Raw genomic sequence first — 24,549 nt, 5'->3', positions numbered from 1 at the left:
GCTTTTAGCAACATCGAGACGGACCTGGTAGGCTCCCTCTGTTGAAACTGGCCAATCAACGATTCGCTTACCCCACTACTAGTATACAGCAATCATATTGGGGACACGTCGAATGTATTTACGTTTGAGGACAAAACGTCGATATTTACTGGGCCACTGCAACCTTAGACAATGCGACTTTTTACATAATATTTTACAAATCTGCGTGAAAATATCAACAGCGGTCATGGAGGAATCTGGTAGAATCTTTATTATATAACATCGTACAATGTCTCAACTATAATTTCGACAGACGCGAGCTACGTTCCACCAAATTCGAATCACCGTTATAGTGCTCTTTACGTTTATTTTGGTCGATTAACTATAATCGCTTTACTTAGACATTATTATAGACATTACTTAGACATTGTATTATAAAAACTAGTCTAATTTGGACCATTAACGTATTAATTCTTGAAACGATGACAACATAGAATTTCGTTCTTAAGTGTACAATTGTACACGCCTTCAGTTCACACGAACTGATACCAGAATCATTCTTTCCTCTCGTTCCATCATTGGACCTTATGCCTCATTAATTGTTACCGTAACGTATCACGTAATTCATAATTGCACGGCTTAAGCATTTTACTCTTGCTTCCTGGGTAACAGTTTCGACGTCACCCAAGTATTATTTATTGCAGGCAATAGATTAGATAATACATGATTCGGACTGAAAACAGGATTGCAATAACAAATGATAATTATTTACAATCTACTTGGATGAAAAGATGCAAGCTTTGAATATCATTTCTTTTGCAATTATGCGACGATTGAAATAATATTTGCTTTGATCGGTATCTAACGTTCACAAATCGACCTTCTCATTTTTCTTCGTTCGTTAACCGACCAAAGTCCACGTTTGTTTCTTCTATTTCTCCGATGATATTTAGCGAACATGAGCGGTCAGACTCGTGTACTTCACATTCAGCGTCATTTAATTCAGTCGGTGAATGGTAACGCGTTATTACCCTGTGAAATTGCAGCAGGTACAGTCTAATACGGCATAAATTATGGAAATAGTTCGCACACTGATGTGGATTTGAATCATACGATTTCTTAGAATTGATTCTATAAGTTTGATTATAATGTATGTTTATTGCTGCGTCTAGTTTATTGAAAAGTACACATTTTTATGTGACAGAAGATCTGTAATCATACGATTTGCGTAATTATTGGAGAAATGAATCAGAGTATCTTGTGATTTATATAGATAGCTAAAATTAAGGCAGTCGTTATCGTTGTATATGAAAAATATTATTATCTGTTAGGGGATGATGAATGATTTGAATGAATTCGTGGAAGATCTAAATTAGTCGAGGAAACATTGGCTTTGGAACAATTTTCCTATATTGTCTTGTTGCCAAATAAAACGTGCATTGTACAGGTTGGAAATTTTTCCTGAAATTAATGATAGTTTTGTCTCAAACTTTTTTTAAACCTAGCATAATGCAATATTTTCTACAGTTGCATAAACGTGACATTTGGTACACGTGATTCACGCATACTTTCCGCCGACGCGAGTTTAGTCTGTGTTGCAATTTTTTGCAGTAATACAACACTTGTTCGAGGCTGTGAGTTAGCATAGCTTTTGCTGAATACTTATCGTCTACAAACAAGAAAGATATTTGCACACGTCAAATACGTCCGTGACTTTCATCACGATATGGAAGATTCCGACTTTTCTTTGCATACGCAAAACGATATCAGAATATTAAAATCCACGAATTTCCTTACACGTGATAAACGTGTGCCACGAACGGCGCGTGATAAAATGATGATAGAGGTCATGAACGATCGAGGGTAGCATGAAATGAACTCTAAGTTCTATAACTAAATCGGCACACATGAATCGTTAACGTAACTCAATTGAGAAGAGAGCGTCGAATCGTCTAGAAACACTCGTACTCCTGTTCCAAAAGCGTTAGTGCCAAGAAGGTGCGCTTTGTCGTTCAATTATTATAAATAGAATAATACTCCCAACCATCCGTTGTATTATCGCGTTGTTAAGTTACTTGTAAAGTCTACCGATTCTTTCGAATATCGTTTTAAGGCTCTTAGTTTCCATATAGTACTATTTTTGCAAGCATTTGTAAAACGTTAACGATAAAACGAAATCCAAGATTATCTTATTTTTGGAATCTCGAGCGATATTTAAATCGCTCGAGATTACTCTAAATATATTTTGACATAGTAAAAATAAATTTTAATTCAAATTTCCCGCATAACGCCACTTTTTTAATTGCTAGTTTCCAGCTGAACACGGAAGATGGCAGGACGGTTCCTAATCAATACAAATTGATTGTTTGATGCGTATGAAGCTGTTTTACCTTTCCCTACGCTAGTGGCGCTGCGTGATATTCTCAATGTTATCATTCATCATATCGATATAATGTGGCGTTTACACTTTGGACACTTTTTGAAGCGACTATGTTGTGTTTGAATGCGATCTGCGTTTTAAACGAAGAAAGATTTCCTGCAAAAGGTACACAATATCATCATATTTTTGTTTGTATTATTCTTTTATACTGAACTTTTTCCCTGCATAGAAATGAAGAATTTGTAGGTTATGTTATCTATTGTATTTACATATATCGCGTAGTATGATAAATATATAAATCATATGTATATGTTTTTACTTGTATATTGGAATATATTACATAATTTTTGTTTAAACATTGTTACAGTTGGTTGGGCGTCGTGGCAAAATGTTCAAGGCTTCGGAGAACCTCCTACAGTAAAGTCACAAATTTTGAACCTTATTAGGTCCATACGAACGGTGGCACGAAGTAATTACAAACAAATTATTTTAATTCGTTTGATAATTAATTTAAATATAACAGAAATATGTTGTTTGTTGCAGTTCCATTGATATTCCTAAATATCGTAACAATAATTGTGAAACTGGTGCTTGGGTGAAAGAAACGATTGATGGTGTAAATAAAAGGACAATGAGCTGTGAAAAGTGATGTACATAAACGCAAAATTACATTCTTTTATTTTTACCTTTGTATCGAAGAGTAAAGTATTTTTTATTATATCGTGTTTCAGCATATTTTTGTACTGCAAGTATTTTAAAAGATAGCAGTATTTATATATGTTGTTTCTATCTATATCAATTCTTATTTATTTTTATATTATTTTATAAGCTTCCAATTGTTTAATTATGTTGGATACGTTTTACATATTTTTCTAATCATCGTAGTGAAGACAAAAAATTCTTCATACGATAATGCGGTAATACACAACAAACCTTTTATCATATCAAAATACATATATTTCCATATATACTTAAATATTTATCTAAAATATCATTCATCATTTCGAACTTTTTAGAATATTTCTTTCCACGTTATCTAGCAGTTCCTGTTCCATCTGCTCTAAACATCTGCTTTTTCCTACACTAAACAGCATCTACTTACTTCATTTTGCCAATGTCTACAAATAAACTTGAAACAACCGTCGAAATTCATATTGCAACATCAACTCTATAAAAGGAAGTTTGTCATGCGACATCAACATGTAACTGTAAGTTGCAATTTAGTTCCATTTTTTTTTTATCGACGCCAACAATTGAAAATCTCATATTTCGTTAGGAGAATCGTCAAAGAATTGAATATCTTTTTACTTTTATTTTTTTTTTCGAAATTCTATTCACTCAAGACACGTGCTCGGAACTTGTTTCATTTTCTCAATTAGTCATTTACATTTTATTCTTGAAAGTACGGGGAAATTCATGGTGAAGAGATGTGGCGAACTTCCGCTACAGGACGTCTCTTTCCGTTAAGTGTCTTCGAATGTACTCTCTCACTCATAATTTAAATCATAAATCAACAGACGAACGTACTGTAAATTATGTTCGACTTGGTGTGAGGTGTAAGTAGTTGGACAGGATGCTCATGTCTGTTTGTCTTCGTATCTTCATAGACGACGCGATGACGCACGCGGGAAGCCAATGATTTTCTCGTAACTTTCTCCCCTTCTTCCCTTTCTCGGGGTGGAAGTAACATATATACATACACATCTCCGTGCAATCAATAAACAAGTGTCATGTTGACTTTGCATTCTGTCATTAGCTACCAACAACTCAATTTTTGTCACATTTCAGCAACGTGCAACAAATTTCCTAATTTCTTAACTTCTTATTGCCAACTTTAAAATCTTACATCTATCTTTAAAGGATCAACTTATTTTCCTCGAGTTATACCTTGAAATATAGATACATGTCTCACGTCTAAAATAGATTCACTAAACACGGAAAATCGCCACTGAAACGCACATTTGTTTACGTCCGCTTAATCATATATTCAAAACGATAAATAGAATGGTTTAACTGTTTCAATTTCCTCCGTTAGATTTAATTTATAGTGTCCATTAATCTTGGACGCCTTCGCGGTCGATTGGAGCGGAAATCGTGAGGCAATATAACGACTGGATCACTTCTGGCTGATCTCCTTCACCGTAATAGTCATAGAAGTGATAAACACGTTTGTGCAATCGAATCCCTGCCATTTACACAATTTCTGAGCACGTATGGGCCCATCAAAATTGCACCGCTTTTTTCTCTCGTGCAAGTTCCACAGTTGCAAGTACGACCTGCATTCCCTGGACTCTTTCGTGTAATGCTTGCCCAAGTTACATAACCGACCCTCATCAGAGAATCTCTCTTTCCTTCTTTTTTTAATTTTTTCTTGCGAATGGCTGAAGCTGCTCGATTAGCTGCGCTGATACACGGCAGTGCCTATTCCATTTTTCGCAGAATACAAACTTGTTGTTGTTTAGCTATTTCATATTTTTCCTTTGAACAATCAGATGAATATGGAAGATGATAGTTTCACAGTGTATAAAGAAGTTGTTTGGTAGTGTTTGAGCAACGAAGAACATCCTATGAAAGGCTCCAAGCCTTTTCACGCAATATCTCCTCCACGTTTTTACTATTAACGCCTTCCGCTCTCTCGATAGTATTTTTTTTTTTTATTGTCCACGATATCTCGCCGACATCAAATATTTATTTTTCTTCTGTAATGTGTTACACGCTCTCTTGCGCAAAATCAGCTCGATTAAACACAACGACGTTAGCAGGAATACGGAGAAATATCCAGCTTGATGATTTAATTTAGCTGTAGCATAGCGTTCGCGACTTATTCTTCATTACGGCGTGTTTAATTGCACCAGGCTCGCATTGTGTCGAGACGCTGGCTGATTACTTAATTCTAGCACACGTTACTCAATTTCTAATTACCCGAGCCGCGGAACTCCTGGCGATCCTAAATCGAAATTGTTTCGAAAGCCACAAGAATTTCCTATTTCGTGAGAATTTCCATATTATCGATTTAATCATACCGCTTTCAAACAGTGCAATAAGATCATCATAAAAGACAGACATTCCCATTGAACATTATGGATTTCATAAGGCAGGCACATCAGCTCTTCTAATGGAGGAAATTCTAGCGCCTGACTTCAATAAGTCTGTTACGTGTACCGATTGCACAAACAACGAAATCTAAACACGCGTAAGCGATTTCACGAGGCGTATCGCGGCTCGTTGTTCAGCGTCTAAACGTTTCCATTGGCTACGGACTTACGTACGTCGAGTCACAGTTGAAAAATTTCCTGTAAATTTCTGATAACACGGAATACTATCTCGTCGAATTGATTTATAAAATTCGATTGACGTTAATAGTAGAAATTTTCTGATCGGTTATTATTTGTTTTTCAAAAATACATTATCCGAGATAAAATTGAAACCTCGAGACAAAATTTCTGTCAACACAAGATACTATTTCGTCGAATCGTCTGTAAAATTCTAATGACGTTCGTTAGAAATCTTCTAACTGATTATTATTTGCTTCTCAAAGGTACGACATTATTCGGTAATAATTCAAAATCAAGAGTACACTACGTGCGCACGTAGTAGAGTCTCGCTCACGTTGGAGCGAGTAGAATAGCGAAGCGAAGCCACTTTCGAATCCCTGACCGATGTCCAGGCTTCTTCGATCCGCTTTACGAGCATCTGTTAAACGCCGCTCGTGAGAATTTACGTCATGTCCAGGCTGGAGAAGCTCGTGAGCCCAGAGGCGATCTGCGAACGAACCATCGCGGTCGGTTCTGATCGGTACAGTGAAAGGAGAAAGGCGTCTGTTGAACGAGAAGAAAACAAATTGGTCGTCTTTAAAGGAGGAGGAATATTCACGTAGCTGCGAGCGAACGCCCAGAGGTCACGAATGGCATGGGACCTAGAGTAAGAACTTGATGGTTGTAATTCAGGAAGAGACCAAATCGATAAGGAAAAGAGAAATTAAGGACAAGGAAGAGGAACAGCGAAAGATGGAGAAGCTACCAGAGAATCGTCATTGGTGAAAAGACACGTCGAAATAGAACACAGGCGGCTGTTTCAACGGTGGCGACGTTTTTTTTTATTTTTTTCTACAAAAAAGCCTTTATACAAGTATAAAAAAAGATGCGTAGTTAAGGAATAGCGTTTAAGACATATAAAAAATATAATGTATTTGTGTTGTGTTTCTTGTATTTACGTATGTGTTTCGTGTCAGCGTTCGCTCCGTTCCTCGAACTCATTTTTATCTTTTATTCCTCGTTTTTCATTACTTTTTCTTTTTTCTTTTTAGATAAGTTGTTCGATCTTCCTTGAAGTAACTGTTAGACCAGGTTCGATGATGTACGCGTTCAGTTCCTCCTCGTACTGTCGGATGACGCAGCGAACGCTGTGGAAAGCGTGTGTAAATTGTATTTACAAGGCGCGTTCTCGCGCCGATCGCGGCTTCGACTTCGGCTCCGGCTCCACAGCTATGCCATCTCGAAGTCATAACTATAATTGGATAATTGAATTTTATTTTAGCTTCAACCGAGAAAAAAGAACTTTCAACTATATGGAAAAATTATTATAGTATATTGAAACGGGGGCGCGCTTATTGATAATAATTCCTCTCTCACTTTCGATAATAGGTGAGAATAGGCAAAATTTAATTAGAATTATCGGAACTTGAATTATTGCACTTACGGAGTTTTATAACAATTATGGATTTTTATCTATTTTCAAGCTGAGCTAACGGTATATGTATAAGAGGATAACAAAGAGATGACGACATTCTTGCGCGCACTTTAACAAGCAACTTGAAACGACTTGGATACTATGGACCAACAGCGATCTAATGAGATTTTCGCTGCTTATACCTTCATGTACGCTATATAAAACCGCCATCAATAAAAATTCACGATTCACGGAAAGAAAGAGAATATAAAGGAGTGCATTTCTGCCGTGTGAAAAACGTTAACGGCGGTGCTGGGTGACCTCGTTAACCGAACACGTGGATTTTCGTGGTAATACCTTTTTCTATCGTGCCTGCATAATTCCACCGTAATGAGTGGCTTTGATGCTTATAATTCCACCGGTATCGCTTCCGATAGCAGAGTTTCCAGCTAACGATACTTCTCTTCGCTTTGACCAAATGTTTCATTCCATCATAATCCTTAACAAAGTCAATGTGGAAATTTCATCAGAGAAGAGAACCTTGAAATTTCTTAATTCCGTAGAAAACAGTATCAATTGTGCGTTACTAAATTCCTACGCGAATAGGTACAGTATCGTAGAAAATATGAGTAGGAGGAGCTTGAGTGAAACTTTGGTTGTTAATGGCATCGATAGTAGATGTGTCGCTATGTTTCCTTTGAGTTTAGTGTTGCAAAAGCACCAAGATTATAGGAATTTAGAGAGGATTATCCGGACAAAGACGACTATATAGAGACAGCCTTAACGTAGAGGAAGGAAATAATAATGACCCGAAAAATAATTATCATTAAATTAAAAATAAAGCAAACAAATTACATCTGTACTTCAAAACTATCTATTTATATCTTAAAAAGGTCTAGTATTTACCGCGTAACCGATAGTTAGACTAAAAAGAAAATTCATAATAATCACTACTCTTGTTGTTGTTACACGAGACAATCTCACCTTAAGATATTTAACCAATTTCATGGCAATAAAAATAATGGTTGGAACGAAAATGTCCTAAAGGATGTAACACAATTGAAGGATATTCAAAGGAAATGTGCGAGCATTTTATGCGGTTAATTTAATCAAGTAGGCGCCGACATAAATCCAGGCGAGCGCATTCTCGCGAATGTCGTGGAAAAAGGAATACATTCGAGTATTTCAGGCACTATAGGCAAGGGTCTTTTGTGAGCTGCATAATAGTAAAAGCATACTTGATTATTGGCGTCCCTCGATCCACGAAAGACAATGCAAACTCGTGTTTACACACGAACATGTACACAATTCTTTGGCAAAGGAATTTAAGCAAATTTATGCCTGTAAAGGATAGTTCACGCGAATTTACGATTCATCGCCTCTCGAGCGCAATTGATATCGTTCCAAGGTAGCCATTGTTGACTCGTTACATTCTCTCTCCCGATTTTATCGCCTTAGCAATGTGTACGTTGGCAATAATGTACCTTTTTCCAAAAAAACATGTCGTTGGGGGCCAATTAATCTGACGTCATTCAGCTTTGAGACAATTTACGATAAGTGTAGTAGGTGAAATACAATTCAGTAGGGTCGTAAAGCGTTAAGCAAGGTCACTAATTGATCTAACTACAATTAAGGCCGTACGTAAGAGTCTGCCCCAGATTTTAAAAATTTATATCATCGCCAGTGGTTCAACGACGTGTCATAATTTAGAAATATAGAAATATAGAAATTACTCGAAAATATTATTCTGTTTTTAAATAAATAAACTTTTTGGAAATAGAATTTTGGGAACAGAAGTAGAACTGCAGAAGTAGAAGCAGGATTTCATTCACTTGGACTCTATTTGTTGGAAGGAAGTTTTATTTAATATCCGACTAACTGAACTTTTGTCGATTGAATTCACTTATCTACTATTTTACCCACTCGAGATATTCAGAACGGATGAACACAAGGTGTAATGAAACTGTTCAAACTTTGAATCATCCCTTAAACTCGAAGTGTCTCGTTTAATTCGACAGAGAGCCGGTAAACCGATCTCCGGCCACTTTAATCATCCAACAATTTCACGCTGGGATTCGCTCGAACGCCGTTATCTTTCCCGGTTGACGCGAAATCTCATTCGAAGATGGAAGAACCTTCAACCGTGTGGAACAGCAGTCAAACAGTGTATCAACGGAATGCTAAATCAAAGCTTTCGAAAGTGACTCTTATCGGTATAGTCACAATTTACGATAATGTGTTACGCACAGACAATATAAAAATTTGTCTCGAATGAAATTCGTTCTTCATTAGAAAACAATTTAATAGATAGACTCACGAAAATTCCCACCTGTTTTTCGTCAACTGTTTTTCAAAATACACCTAACATTCTTGTATGTTTCTAGTATTTTTCCAATTCATCGTGATATCATTCTTTGCGAATTCATATTGCTCGCATTCTAAAAAAACACTTACCAAAATCCTTACATCTGCAAGGAAACGTGCAATCGAAACGTGTAAATCTCAGCTCTGGCTCATTTTATGATCGCTCTATATTTTTATTCGTGGTGTACGTATACGCGTGAACCTTGAAGCGAGATACAGTTTGGCCAAACGAATTTGACGAGACGCGTCTGGAAAAGGAAAAATAATTTAATAAAAGCCGGTTGACTATAAACCCTTTTATAACACGGTTTCAATCACAAGCTGGCCAGATTGGATATCACGTTACAATGGTATTTATTCCCGATGATGACCCGTTACGACGACCGGATCCATACGCGACAAGACAGAGCTAGCACCTCGTAAATCGAAGCCCAAGACATTTAGGATCATTAAATGAGGCTAAGTGCGATAGCGGCCGTGATAGGATTAAACAGGATATATACAGTGGCCTGGCTATCTAAAGCTTGTGTATAACGCGTGTCCACATTTTTCATGAATTAATACATAATAAAGCGGAGAGACCACTTAGCGTCTCGTAATTTTGGCAAAAGTACATCGTAAACACTGACGAAATATGATTGCATAAAGAACAGAACCTGCTAATTTCGAAAAAAGTTTCGTGTACGTTTTGAGTGGAATTTCAAAACTTTAAGAATGTAATATAGTAGAAAACAACAATAACGAGGACAAAGAATATTTTTTCCAAGCCACTTTTACGTGGAAAAATAAATTACGATCGTTATTCGATGGTTAAGTATTCGACAATCTGGCGAGCTGTAAGTATTCGCATTAAAAATAACGAGATGAAACTCCAGGAATATGAAGGTACGGGAATGCGTGAAGAAAACGTTCGTTTAATCAATTTACTAGCGTCCATGGCAGCTGTTACTAAAAGCCTGTTGTTCAATCTAGCAACGTGAATGGAAATTACAATTTAAAACGGGTAAAATACTTCTGGACAATCTCTTCCTTTCTCTTTTTCTTTCTTTCTCTTTCTCTCTATCTTTCAACTCACGGCTGCAGTTAATAAAATTCTGCATAGATACAGTTTCTCTGGTTGATGTGATTCACGCTTGGAAATATCGATTTCGTTCGTTCGAGAATATAGCAGTCTTTTTCGTGCGTAAATTGAACTAGGAAGTTTCGTGGAACGTGCTACGTACGTTGGTGGAATATCATTGGCGTCATTAAGCTTCGACTATCGATTTTCAAGTCGGTTGGCGTTGCGACGTCATTCCCCGGGGCATAAAAATTTCGCTTTATCGATTAATACAATCGCGCCTATTTGTTTTAGAAGAGGAACTAATAGAGAATTTTTATTTTTCGAGCTTTTTCTACATTGCAATTTAACTTTGTTACGGTTTAAATTTTGGATAATTGAATTTTATTTTAGCTTCAACCGAGAAAAAAGAACTTTCAACTATATGGAAAAATTATTATAGTATATTGAAACGGGGGCGCGCTTATTGATAATAATTCCTCTCTCACTTTCGATAAATTTTCTAATAATAGAGAAATATAGTTTGGGCGAAGAGCCCTCAAAATAACAGAGCAGAATTCATTTTTGTCGAATGATGGAATATTCGAATCCTTACACACAGAAGAACGGAAAAGTTGTGGATTTAGAATTATCACGATCGTCATGAAGCACACGAGTTAACTTTCAATTAAATAAGCAAAGATAGAACTCGATTGGGAAAATAATTTACATCGTTGGTATTAATTCGTCGAATTGATATTTTCAATCTTCCCGGTATCACCTGTACGCAAGTTAATTTCCATGGAAATCTTCACAGCACCACATTTCCTGGATATTTTGATAATTAATTGCTCGTGTATCATTTAAAAAGGCACGTGTAGAATGCGTTGCACGGTACCACGCATGTTACCTAACAAGTTTTAATAAAACCCGGTGAAAATCGATTAATTACTGCGGCGGAAAATTCTGAAAACGTTGCATTGCACCGCTCTACTTCGTTTCGTGGTTCTCCATACAGGCACAAATGAAATAATCAAACTACGATTCTTTCCAATACCAGCGAAACGATGCACGTGCGTCCCGCCGATGTAACAATACATTGTTATTTCGCAGAGGTTTTGTTATTACGTGGTTCTTTTATACCAGATACAATACCCGTGAGTTGTAAAATTATTTCAAAGACGCGAGTTATGAAAATTGAATTGGATTACACGTGGTTGGTATGGATGAGAGCAGATTGCGAGAAAAAACTCGGATTTCCTATCAAGAACCGCACAAGATTAGCAACGTTTTAACGACTTCCGATGATCGATTTCGATTTCGTAGAAGAAGAATCGTGAAATCGCATGGGGGCTACTAATTGGGGCGTTGGCAAAATAATCATGCATCGGACACATGGTCGAATCGAAGCAACGTTATTCGTTTCATTTGCACTTGCTAAATTTGTAAATAATTGCTAGTTGCGGACAACCGGTCAAATCGATTAGTAAAATCCTTGATTCCTTTCTTCCTGTTAAAATAGTTAAAAATAGTACTGTTTTAAATATTATATTAAGTGTAAACGCGCGAAGTAAACGGTCAGTAACCATGGAGATTGGAAACATGAATAGAGATGAAACAGAAAAGAAATAGTCTTATTTTTCCAGCGACTGTATAATTCCAAATCATCAGAGAAGATTACACTTTTCAATCAATATTCGATTAAAAGAGACTTCATTTTGAAGACTTATTCACAATCGAGTTTATTGCTCGCCGCATTATTGTTCTTGTCGAGTAGAATAAAAGTAAATAAGATGCGGAAGAACGCGATGCGGAAGCAATTTTCTTCCATACAGAATAATTTAGCAACCTAATGCTATTAGCCAATTGACAAGCTGCAAATTGTACATGTATTTTTTACAATTTCACAGTTTTACGCGATATAAGATAATTGCATAACATGCAATTTCCAAAATTTACATTTAAAATTATAATTTATTATTATCGATCACTTGTAAAGTATCATTAGTTCAATCGTGCAAGGTGGACAGTTCCTATTACCCAAACTAATAAAAAGAAATAGAGAGGATTAGCTGGTGAACCTTTTTCATTGGAACTGCTCGATTATCCGAAATCCCATGGTCCCTACTCGGACAAGTGAGATTCCACTGTATTACCTATCTTTATAGTCGGACGATATGCGTGTGCAACAAAATTTCCTATCTGTGGTCGACAGGATATATGAAGATAAGAGCAGCATGGGAGAACCGAGATTATTTTACAGACTCGGTTTCTATGAAATTGCAGTATAAGAAAGAAAAGGAGAAGGTAATCCAGTCTTCGAGTATTTACAGTCTTCGAGTGTCCACTCTCCCTTGGGTACAAAGAATCCTCTGTTTCATTGCTAAACGGCACTGTCAGCGCTTTTGTCTTCCGTCTGACTAATATCGGTTTCTACTACTAATCTCGTCCAGCTTCGCCGATATCCATTGTACTGGAACCTATCCTTTGAACTAGTCCCCTGAATTCTGATCTCTTGTTATTCATCGTATTAGGATAATTGTAATAAATGGGTAAAATGATTACAGTGTGTATCAAATTTAACAAATTGAATTCTTCCGTCATCATCTGAGAGAACTGTGATCGTGCAAGTTTTTCTGGAGCTTAATAATTCTGTCGAATGAATGGTGCTTCTTTGACCGGACTGATTATAATTACGGTGGCACAGCTGGTTTTAATATTCTATATTTTAATTCGCTTATTTGGAGCTTGATTGAAGAAAAACTCCGGAAATTCTCGGATTTCGAATACAATTGTTTCAATTTGTCATCAGGTAACCTATTTATATCTCTCGGATACGTAATTCAAAATTGTAATATAAAATAATTTTTATTCAAACGACTGTAGCTTCTTTTTTTAATCGCGAGTAAAGAAAAACGAGACTGGCCTGTAAAACTATTTCTCTATGATTTTATGGCACAAAATCGTTGACACAGACGTTTTATATGTACCTTAAAAGATCATATATTTAAGGATAAAAATGTTGAGTAATTCGTGACAACACAACGTCCGAATATTTTGAATATTATAATGAAAAAAGAGAGGTTTACGGGAAATTGAGAAAGATGTTGGTCCTTTTAAACTGAAAAATATCACGATATTTGGCCGTCAAGCGTCAACGCCATTCATCGCACGCAAGTGCAATTTTTTCAATCCACCAATCCTTTCTCGATTGACGCGTTCACTGTAAAGGTAGATGATAAAATGGAGTTCCGAGGACGTTAAACAAATTTAATCCCAGTAAGACGATGATATCTTCTCGAAAGAATCACAAAAGACACGGAGATACCATGCCGTTAAAAAAAACAATTTGGTTTGAGGAAATATGTCGATAGGCTTAAAGTTGAACTAACCTAAGCTTCTTAACCCCTCTTACGAGCTTGACTGTGCTACACCATAACGAGTAGAAGGATTAGTTAGGTTTGCTCGACTTTTTCTTTGTATTCGTCGGACAACGAACTAGTATGTAATATGTAATATATATAGAAACATCTTGGCAGTATGTTTTTCGAGAAATCGAATAAGCCGCCCCAATAATTCTGTCTGGTTATCCCTCAGCAAATATCATTTCTATCGTTGATAAATTAATTTTAAACGTCTCATTTTCTCAACCAGTTTATCAAAATTTGATGGACATCATTGACATTGTAGAATCTTTAAGCGAAAATGGAAAGCTCGAAACATAATGAAACGTGTGGGGGAATGGCATATTGAATTAAATTTCTTATTACAGTGGTATTTACGTACCTTTAACAATGGACGAGGGAAACGCGAGCGAAATGAGTTTACGGTTTAGCATCGTGACGGGGGTAAATTAAAAACGCCATCTCTACATCCGAGGAAGTTACATTACAACAAAAGTTACAAGCAAATTCTACGCTTTCTGGCTTAATTAATACATTCTAGATTGTACAAAGAGCTAACTAGAAAGTCACGTGAATACGGAACACTGGTTTTTCGTTTAATTAAAGCGTCTCGAAAAGCTCGTTCGAAGAATCGAGTTAAGTGTTAAGAACTCGGATTAAATAGTTAATGACACAGTTTAATCAATTGTTATTTACTTTGTGAACACGAACGTTTTGATAACAAGCGACTTGTTAGTTGATATTTAACGAATCTAGAAATGCATTTTAATTTGTAGTACATCTGTCACATCTTGGCAGTGTCTTAAACATTCTTTCCAAACGAGATTTCTTTGAATTCGAAAAATCGTTACTTTCACTAAAATTCTACCGTTATATTAAAGCGTTTCCTTTTGATCATCAAGTAGCGTAAAAGTTAGAAAATCACCAAAAAAGCATTTATCATATTTTTCCTATGTAACATTTAACAAACTTCGTTCGGAATATATATGTAATATCGTGGACAAAAGGCCTAAGATATCGGCCGAACCGTAAACAAAGTCGCGAAAGCCGCGGCATCGTCGGGTACATCAATGCGGTCCTTTCAAGTGGATAGTTTCGCGGAAAGGGGCTGCGTGACCCTGGTCACGGGCGTTTCGGGACACGTGTCCGATAGGACGAGAAAAGACAAAGAAACGCTAAAGGCAGTGTTAGTTGAGAAGCCGGAGAGAACGAATGCAAAAAGCGTGCAGTGTGAGTGAGAAGCGAGAGCGAGCGAGTGTAGAAGCCGGAGAGTGTGAATCGGGAAGTCGAAAGCCGCGTATGAAAATAAGACGTACGACAGCATTGTAATCATTTCGTTGCTTCGAATAATAATCCATCATTACCCAACATAAAGACCCATTTAGATATTACATATATGTATCGTTATATAGTCCACAACTATTGTTTACTAAATTATTAACCGTAAAAATAAATTTCTCGCGATTACTGAAAGAACAGTTTTAGATAAGAAACTGAATCATCAGCGATGTTTGCGTAATTAGTGTGACGGTAAGGTTGACTTTCGTCTTTCTTGAGGGTGGCCCCCATAAAAATATCGAACTGAAGCCTCCGGTAGTCTTAAAGCTATTTTCACCAGGCTATGAGTAAACATCGAGCGGGAGGATCGTAAAGTTGAGAAAGTGGCTGCTCTTGACCGTCGGCGGCGTTGATCCACCCTCTATAACTGCCAATAGAGGGTTGCGCATTGCCACCAGTGTACATTCTGTTGTTTAGACTGCGATATTATTCCAGAAAACATTTATGTGGTTAGTACGCCACAAAATTTAGATATTCGGCGCAGTACCGAGATTGCATGTCAATATGACGTTTCAATATCTCCATTAAGTAATTAAATGAAGCCTGCCGGCGAAATATAAATTAACATCTTTAATAGGCAATATACGCTATTGTACGGAACCATTTGAATTGCCATGTGCACTTGCGGTAATGGTATACCAATTTTTCCAAAATGTATAAATTAATGGCAAATCAATGACTAGAGACGGTGATTAGTGTGTTCTCGTGAAATTGGAAGATTATAAACGCAAATAATCTGTTAACGAGGATCGCGTATAGAATTAGATGAAACTCGTATTAAAGGAATCAGGATGAAAAAATATATAATACAAAGAAATGAACCAAAGTTGAAATTAATCAATATTCTTTAAAAAATGCGTCGTTGTAAATTTACGAAATTTGTCTACGAAGAATTATGAATTGATCGCTTGGCTCTTCTGATAGTTCTGACGTTATAGAAATAAAAAATAATCTTCTTCTCGGATAAAGTACACTGTCACGTTGACGTACTTCCGGATTTTGGATAATTCTGCTGGAAACAGCGTTAATAATCTTCGCGTGAGTTTAGAAGTACCTCCTTTATCTGACTCGTAGTTTACGAGCGGTCTGAAGATAAAGAACTTTTTAAAGTATGTTTTATTGAATTAACCGCTTGAAAACCATGCTGATGAACTCCGTAAATTGAAAAGCAGAGAAAAATAACGATATTACGTACATTTTTTAAACTTGAACTATGTAATTGTCTATACCAGCAGCTTTGATAAATAAACTTAAGGATATCAGTCAGTTGACTAATTGTAAAATTGCAAATTATTGCGCGAGAAAGCTGAGATAATAAAATTGAAATGCTTTACTTTACTGAAATCATAGCAAATCTTTTGATCGTAATTTTTATGGACGAATTGCATCCTAATTGACTGAACGTTTGAACATTTTTAAGCTTTTATTATTTTAAGGTATATTAAAATACATTAGATGGAGATGATCGGACAAAAGGTATTTTACACGATTCGATCAAATAGTTGCATTAGTATTCATCGTCAATATCCGCCAGTAAAAGCGACACGAAATCATAGTGAATCCTTTAGTAAGACGTGTCCCAAGATCCGTCGCGTTCCTTTGCTCTTTCAAAGTTTATTTCCTGGTGGATCTCCGTCGTGTTCGTTTGAGAAACGTGCCTCAGCTTTCGATAAAATAAAGGCGGGGAACCGTGCGGATAGTTCCTTAGGAAATTGAAGAGAGTACCGACTGTTCCTGGCAATCTCTAAACATTCCCTTGACTACTCCTAATCCGTTTCCTACTTCCAAAGAAGAATAAAAACTTCGAACAAAACGAACTGTTGTTTGAGAAAGAAAGAGTATAATACTCCAATTACCCACCTATAAAACCCTACTTTGGGCTACTGAAACAAAGAGGATGAATAAAAAGAACAAAGCAGCGTAAGGAAAACAAAGCACGTATTGTTTCGAACTGACAAATAAAATCCAACGCTGCGCGCCGGTGTGATGAATTGGTGTTCTTGAAGCTTAAATACCGAACAGTTTGGAATTTATTTGATAGGTACATTCGTGTCATTTGCCAACGTATCTACATTTCATCTATTGTAGAGGATACCAAACTTCGAGCGTCCAATATTTGTTCCCACCGCGGAACACCGTATTCTGCATATTTCAATCGTGTTACGGTAGCGAGTTAGAGAGAACCAGAGAACTCCTGGCCTCTTCAAGATGTTCGATACACCGATACAACGGAACGAGATATTCAATTATAGGAAGAACACTTGGTGCACGATTGTAGAACAAGATTGAAGCGTGGTGGCCGATTATTTTCGTGAAAACAACCTACCGTTTGCTCCAAGTGTTCGTTCCAAGTATTCGTTCCAACTGTTCCTTCTGAACGTTCCTTCCCCTCATTCGTGCGAAACGTTTGTCCCAAAGTGTTGGTTCGAAAGGTTCGTCCTACACCCGACAGATCCATTTTTCGTCGTTGATATCATGCCGTCTCATCGTTCTAGGTGACGGGGAGAGAGAGAGAGAGAAAGAGAAAAAAGGCAACGGGATGAAATAACGTTCCCAAAGGATGGAAACATGGGATAACCAAGCCTCGCCTGGTAGCTTTTATTCGAATGGCAACCTTTCTAGACGTTTTTTACACTCGCCCGGTCGTTTTGATTGCGTATTCTTCGTCGGTCGGTTGGTATTTGCTATTCGACGAAGAGGAGGGAAATAGTCGAGTGGTGAACCAAGGAATTTTAATATCACGTTCAACGCTCGGATTTCCGACGTTTTCGTATTAAAACGACCGGAACAGATTGCAATCACGCCGACGGCTACTCGGCAATTAGGGAGAAAACAGGCCAGAGACGACTGTTTAAAGTTGGATAATCGAGAAACGAAATATATGGGAAGAAAGTTGGTTATTCGGCCAAAGGAAAATTAATGTACAATGGATGGAAGGAAACGAAAGAACGTAACGATATATTCCTGAAAAGGTTGACAACAGCAGGTGTTATGGCGGAGCTTCGTGGAACGACGTTCATGTTTCTGAAGTGGAATAATAAACGCGATTTTTCCAATTGGATCCTTCCATATTTTGGACGCTTTATGGATTTTCGATGAATAATTCGTTGACAAGGCGAGGTATGTTTATAAATCATTTTTGGAAATTCGTGACGATGACACGGGCCAACAAGAAGGGGAAAAGTGTATCTGGTTGTGAAAGATCGCCCCGTTCACCCGTTGTTGAAAGCGTGAAACACTGCGAGCCAACGATGAATTACTACGAAGTGTTTTGCAGTGTGTAGTTTCTGTTCGTTAAACTGTTCGATCATGCGGAAATATCCATCGGCTTCGAATTCGATGCAAATTTAATCGTTGAAATATTTTCTGTAGGATACAAAGGTGATTTGACGTTTTATCGAAAATCGAAGAGGCTGCAACGAATATTGCCCGTGCCTTTCTTCTCTCAGGAAAACAATGGATTGTTCGAGCGTTTCTAATTTCTCTTCGATACATTCCACATTTTTTTAAACAGAGTATTCATTAGAATACCTAATTCTTATAAATATATTTGGAATTAAATCGTAGAAAAATGATGTTTAATTAAACGATGAAGTTATTACAAAAGACTTTGTAACATTAGTAACAGTTGTTTGACTATAAGTCAAGATATAGATCATTCTGTATAATCTCGATTGCACTATATCGTGGGTTTAGCTTCTAACTCATAAAATGCATTATAATCTAAAAAATGAAACGATAGAGTGTCCAGAAATGAAAAATTTTCTTCAAAAGCACGATTCTTCTTTGTGTTGATTAATAATAGAATTAAAAAAAAAAATTGGCAAGCATTTTGTTTGCCATGTACCTTACAATTCCAACGAATATGATAAGAATAACGTTTTTAATCTTTTTGGACATCTCATCTTGCCAAATGTTGTTTCATAAGGTTTGTATCACTTCGAACCAGTCAGTGATTATGTTAGTTGATAAATCTTTTCCGCGACCATTTGCTGGGAACGTTGCACAACACAAAGACGTGAATGCAAACGTCAAAGCCAAACAAACGGGTCGCGCCTTGCAGAAGTTTCGTGTCTGAACAAACACGACAATCTCCTGCGGGAATGTGCAGGTTCGCGTAATACGTCTATTAATCGTTCAGTTAAGTCATCTTCATTCATTCGTTAGAAACAACTGTCGCAATTTGGAAACGTAGTACTCGAAATGTTTCCTCTTAAGAGTAGAACAAACGATGCAACAATCATATTATAACTTGTATATGATTTTTCTTTGCATTCGACTGCGGTGGCATTTAAACAAATTTAAAGCAAAGCGTAATTGCAAGAGGCTGACTTCAAAAGAGAAAGTTTGACGTTAGTATGATACACCAAGCTTATTACACCTGTACGGTTCTTTTTCAAATGCGATAACGATGAAAATTTGTAAACTTTGTAATAACATTCGATGCACGATAGTAATAAAATTAGTTTCATAGGAGAAAAGTTTAATGCTACAGTTGTGCATCAACCTTATTGCGCCATATACGATCCCTTTTTGCAATCCAATAAAATTTTCCAAAAATTTGATACAAAGCGTAGTAGTAATAAAATCAGCCTTAAAAAATGGGTACCATAACGCAATAAAATTCAATATGACAAAAATGACAAAACAACAGGTTCCAGATTTTTTATTTTTACAATTATTAAAATTGCATATTTCTCAGTGATAGAGAGATGACTAACCGCTTTGTAATGCTTTCGAAATTCTAATCGCTTCGGCAAACTTCCATCAGATCGGCGCTTCAACTATTCGACATCATAAATTCAGCCTTCGTCTGCAGCTATCGTCGATAGCTGCATACCTGCAATCCTATTATCGAACTTCTCATCAAAAAATCATTAGTATCGCTTATCCAACGAACCAACGATTGGAAACAAAATGGTCGAAAGATCAAAGTCGTGGGAGAAGCAACTTAATTCGAAGTTGACAGTCGTAATAGCTAGTTATCGAATCCGAGAGTTCAAATAGGCTTTAATCGAGCGATTTCCTCCCACGTATCGAGCTGATGATCCGGAAGAACATAAAGCCAACTATTGGATACCAGTTTCCACCAAAATCAATTCTGTCGAAGCATCTAGATAGCTGTAACCGATGAACTTTGCCTTTCATATTGTTCCACTCTTAATACCAATCGAGAGTCTCATATTACTATTGATTTGATGAACCGTGTAACCATGTCTCGTGACGTGTACAAAGATTTTGATTCAGACAAAGGTTTGTAACAGCTAGATTTAATTAAGAAACAAATAATTTGAAAAGTAATCAGCATACAATTGTATTATATCAGAAAATCTTGTGATGAAAGTTTTGTCGAAGCGAAGAATATTGTTATTGACCTAAATTAGTAACTTTGCAGCACTTTGAATAACTAAAATAATCGAGAGTTTCGTAGTAATGAATTAGTATGTTAAAAATAAACCAGAGAACAGAGGATTAATTGTTTTAGTAATGAGTTCTAACAATGAACAAACAACAGTTGAGAATATTTAATCTGCAAAACAGTGCCAAAGTAGTCGAAGTTCGAAGCGTCCAACTTTAAAGTTGTATCTTTAAAGTCGTTACTTTATATCGTCATTTATATCGTTGAAATTTCCAGAAAAGTAACAGCGACGAATTTACAAAACGATGAGTAATTAACTTTTCAAATTGTGAATTTTCTTTCAACCATCCAATTATTGAATTTCTAATGTTGTAATCTTCAATTAGAATGTTGCATCCAAATTCTTCGCGATAAAATAACCTACTAATTCCTTTAATTCTTGTACGCAGCACAATGTAATTAGATGAAACTTACACCCTTAGTCTATGTTAATTGGTGTCGTCCTTTGAAGATACGATCTTTGAATATACGATCGTCGTCGTTCCTGACATCGTTAATCTCATTCGACAGCGTCCCTTTAACATTTCTCGGGAACAACCAAAGAACACGAATGATTACATCACCGATCAGACATGAAATGAAAAATATGCTTCTAATTAACGTTGTTCATAACAAATAATATTTTTTCTCCTCATATTTTTAATCGTCGTACGAATCGCTACAGCCGATGAAACTCAATTTCTCCTCGCTGCTCGATGATTTTTATCGCTACTCAGAATGAAAAATCTATGTAATATGAATCGAACAGTCCGCGCTATAATTTATTCTACGATATAATTTATCCTACGATTTAGCATTCTGTTCTACGAAGACTCATGGAGTTTAATAAATCTTATTTTAAAGGAGAGAAGCAACTGTAAATCGGAAAAGGACGATGGAATGGTTTTCCACGTCTCGTCATTTCGTTCTAGAAAGATTCGTGGATAAAAAGAAATTAATAAATCCCATTCTAAAGAAGGGACGAAGGCATACATCGAAAGAGAACGGTGAAGTGCTTTTTTTATCATGCATCCCGAACTTTATTCGAGTTTCAAATACATACTACAGCGAAGTTCGCTCGGTAGGATTACAATGGATCGTATAAGCTTCGAAAAAGACGACCAAGTTGACGTTTTCTGATTGATAAATCAGCTCTTTTTTTCTTTTTCGCGGCGAAAGCGTTTCGACGGAGAATTATGGTGATCCAAGATACGCTTTGTTGTGAAAATCTTTAGATCTCGCCTACTCTCCGTGAAAACCTCTTTTAAATATAAATGAGACTCAGCTTTATTCCAACAGGGTTCCTTCGAAAATTGGAAGAAGATTGATCAAAAACCATATTTCCACAAAAGTCTTTCGACTCTGACGAAACTACAACATCACTCGTGTAACATTAATCTATCAAATTCAGGTTTAATGGTAATGTTTAAAGGGGAAGAAAGAAATCCACGTTTAAATTAGTTGCTAGACTGTCGATCGATTTGCATTTCCATCGTAATTCGAAGTACATCGCGGCAACCTCATCGAGGGAACGTTTCGATATCTTCGTCAAATCCGGTAGCAAGCTGGAGCTTAAGCTGACGCGAAATATTTATAACTTTTCGATCACGTACGAAAAACTACTCGACTATATCTCTATTTTATCCAACGAATTCCCTTTGTTCGGATCGAATTACGTATATTTACGCATCTCTCCTATGCTGTCACTTCCATGACAATGTTTATTAACCTCGACCCATAGAATTATTTTCCCCCCACGTTGTGTTGTGTCACCATATTCCATGTTCCGTAATTCGAATTTCAGAAAAAACACGTTCATTTCTTTTTATAAAAGCAATCTTTACAACAGCGCCAGTTTGCATTGTTAAATACAAATATTTCCATATATGTACAATCGCATGGCGAAATTTGATTTACGAAATTAATATCGAAATAAATTGATATCGAAATAATTTTAGCGACAAGCGTATTAATTGTTTATGTACAGGGTGTCCTAAAATTCAATAACCAAACGTTTCTAGCGCATTATGTTGTAATACGATATGTTTACAATCAAGGAAAAAATATTTATTTGACATTAAAAGTTGTAATAAAAGTCACGGAATGGACTTGCGATCACTGTGCTATAAAATGAGAATAGATTTATAATCACTAGTCAGACTATTAGACTATTTGTTTGGTGTAGATACTCCATCTCAAAATGTTCACCGTTCGATACCAACCTAATAACGATAAAAGATTAAATTTATTTCCTCGTAAAACTCATTTTAATCGTGCTTCATTTCAATGTATCAATCAACTCTCTGTATTAATTCAAAACACGTGTATCAATATTTGTTCGATGTACCTTTCTTTTTAATATAAAAGTGCATATTAAAGGTCAAAGTATTTTCCACTTCGTGTTTCGTATTTTTATTATACCTTTTTAATAAAGCTTCCAACAACCTGGATTTATATTATACCACATTTTTTGCTTGATTATAGCTGCAGAATTAATTTGCGAAAGTAGTGAAAAAAATGTCTGTTAGATCCTAAGACGGATCTGCCTTTTTTCTATAAAAAAGTAAAATTGACAGAGTTCCGAACGATCCATAACTGATGAGGAATTAACTTATCGAGTACGGCGTGGTAAACGATCAACAAACGAACTTTCTGATAAATCATCAACATCCTGCACAATTCCATTTCGCAACTTTGTGTGTTTTAGTTATCCGATCAACATCATAGCAAACGAAAGTACACTGTCTAAGTGCGAACGAAAAAAGTTTCTCCTCTTCGTGGCCATTAATCATTTTGCAGACAGAGAATGGATTAATCATCGAGGGTAAATTAAACAAGATACTCTTTTTCTGTCCAGCAACCTTTATCTCGCGATCTAACGTCGGTATCCTTGGACTTGCTCAAAAATCGAGACGACAGACGTCGTGGAGAGACGAAATAAAACGAAAGAAGAACGCGTTGAATTAGACAAAGAGGAGTAACACGTAGGGAAAATCGGATTGTATTGTAGCGATGCTTCCTCATAGACGTCATGTACCGGTGAACTACATATCCAGGAACATGAAATACGTGGACACAGATACGTGGTTACCTCCGTGAACGAAATTTTTATCAGTAGAAACTTTTTACCAACAGTTTCCCTTACCTGTGAATAATACAGTTTACGATTTTTGGACTGTGACCACGTACAGTAATTTGGCTGTTATAATTATTATATATTATACGTATATACACATTTCGCGTGTATGAGATAAATTTTGTTGGTCGTGCATATCATCACTAGATACTAAGTACTCGTAAAATTTCATTCGTTTTATTATCAAACTTGTCATTGTTATGCGAGAGTATTTATCTATACTGGTACTTTGTAAGTTGTAAAATTTCCCTCGTAATATTAATAATAGCTAGAGGACCCTGTAACATCTAGTGGAATAACGAAACAAGATAAGTCGTTGAAAAAGTATATTGTCCTAAATCATGTCCAACTAGATCTTCATTTGAATACATGACATTTCGTATGCTTTAAACTAGTAGAAAAAGAGCAACAAAATTTCGAAAGTTTTAGTTCGATAACCAAAGGATGAAAATGTCTGGACGAAAATATTGGAGATTCGCTCGCGTCAAAAATTCAATAAATTACCATCCGGAATTCGGCTGTTTGTGCCAAGTGAAATTTTCAACGACCTGAAAGTCAGCACGTTCCATAGCGAGAAGAATCCTAAAGACGTCGGATCGTGAGAACGTTGATTCTCTCTGGACGAACGGAATTCCGAACTGCCATAAATCCTCAGAATCTTCTCTCGTGAATTTTCGCTGGAACTCATTCAACCGTTTTAATCACTCAACCGCAATTGTCGTGGCGAGAATGATGACTCTTGCGGTCATAGGATGAATCATTCATGTTCCTGCTAAAAGAAACTTTCTTATCGAAGCTATAGATTCGAACGTCACGCGACAACCCTGGCAAGCCGTAACATTT

The 24,549-nt window shown here is 36.5% G+C and overlaps 2 protein-coding genes and 1 long non-coding RNA gene across 11 annotated transcripts in view; 2 read left to right on the top strand and 1 right to left on the bottom strand.

Annotated features, from left to right (window-relative positions):
- Nucleotides 1-3,077, top strand: part of LOC126922636 (immediate early response 3-interacting protein 1-like) — a 32,142-nt gene extending 29,065 nt beyond the window's left edge. For 3 of the 8 annotated variants that reach the window (XR_007712854.1, XR_007712857.1, XR_007712856.1), the window contains exons 2-3: nucleotides 2,289-2,524; nucleotides 2,727-2,828. Coding sequence is in view for 1 of the 8 variants with exons in the window: in XM_050735435.1 (XP_050591392.1) it covers nucleotides 113-239; nucleotides 2,727-2,828; nucleotides 2,903-2,958 (285 nt within the window). In the remaining 7 variants the exon portion in view is untranslated. Of the gene's footprint in view, nucleotides 1-53; nucleotides 240-1,831; nucleotides 1,978-2,288; nucleotides 2,525-2,726; nucleotides 2,829-2,902 lie in introns of those variants that run through there. The other 5 variants (XM_050735435.1, XR_007712855.1, XR_007712852.1 and 2 more) reach the window with 5 other exon arrangements.
- LOC126922648 (uncharacterized) overlaps nucleotides 1-24,549 on the top strand; it is an 85,485-nt gene that overhangs the window by 1,230 nt on the left and 59,706 nt on the right. The window lies entirely within an intron of this gene.
- The window catches only part of LOC126922566 (neuropeptide CCHamide-1 receptor-like), a 189,286-nt gene that overhangs the window by 155,147 nt on the left and 9,590 nt on the right, over nucleotides 1-24,549 (bottom strand). The gene's annotated exons all lie outside the window — the stretch shown is intronic.

Source organism: Bombus affinis, chromosome 12 (genome assembly GCF_024516045.1).
Source record: "Bombus affinis isolate iyBomAffi1 chromosome 12, iyBomAffi1.2, whole genome shotgun sequence".
NCBI classification, from domain to species: Eukaryota; Metazoa; Arthropoda; class Insecta; order Hymenoptera; family Apidae; genus Bombus; species Bombus affinis.
This window is presented reverse-complemented; position numbering and strand designations above follow the sequence as displayed.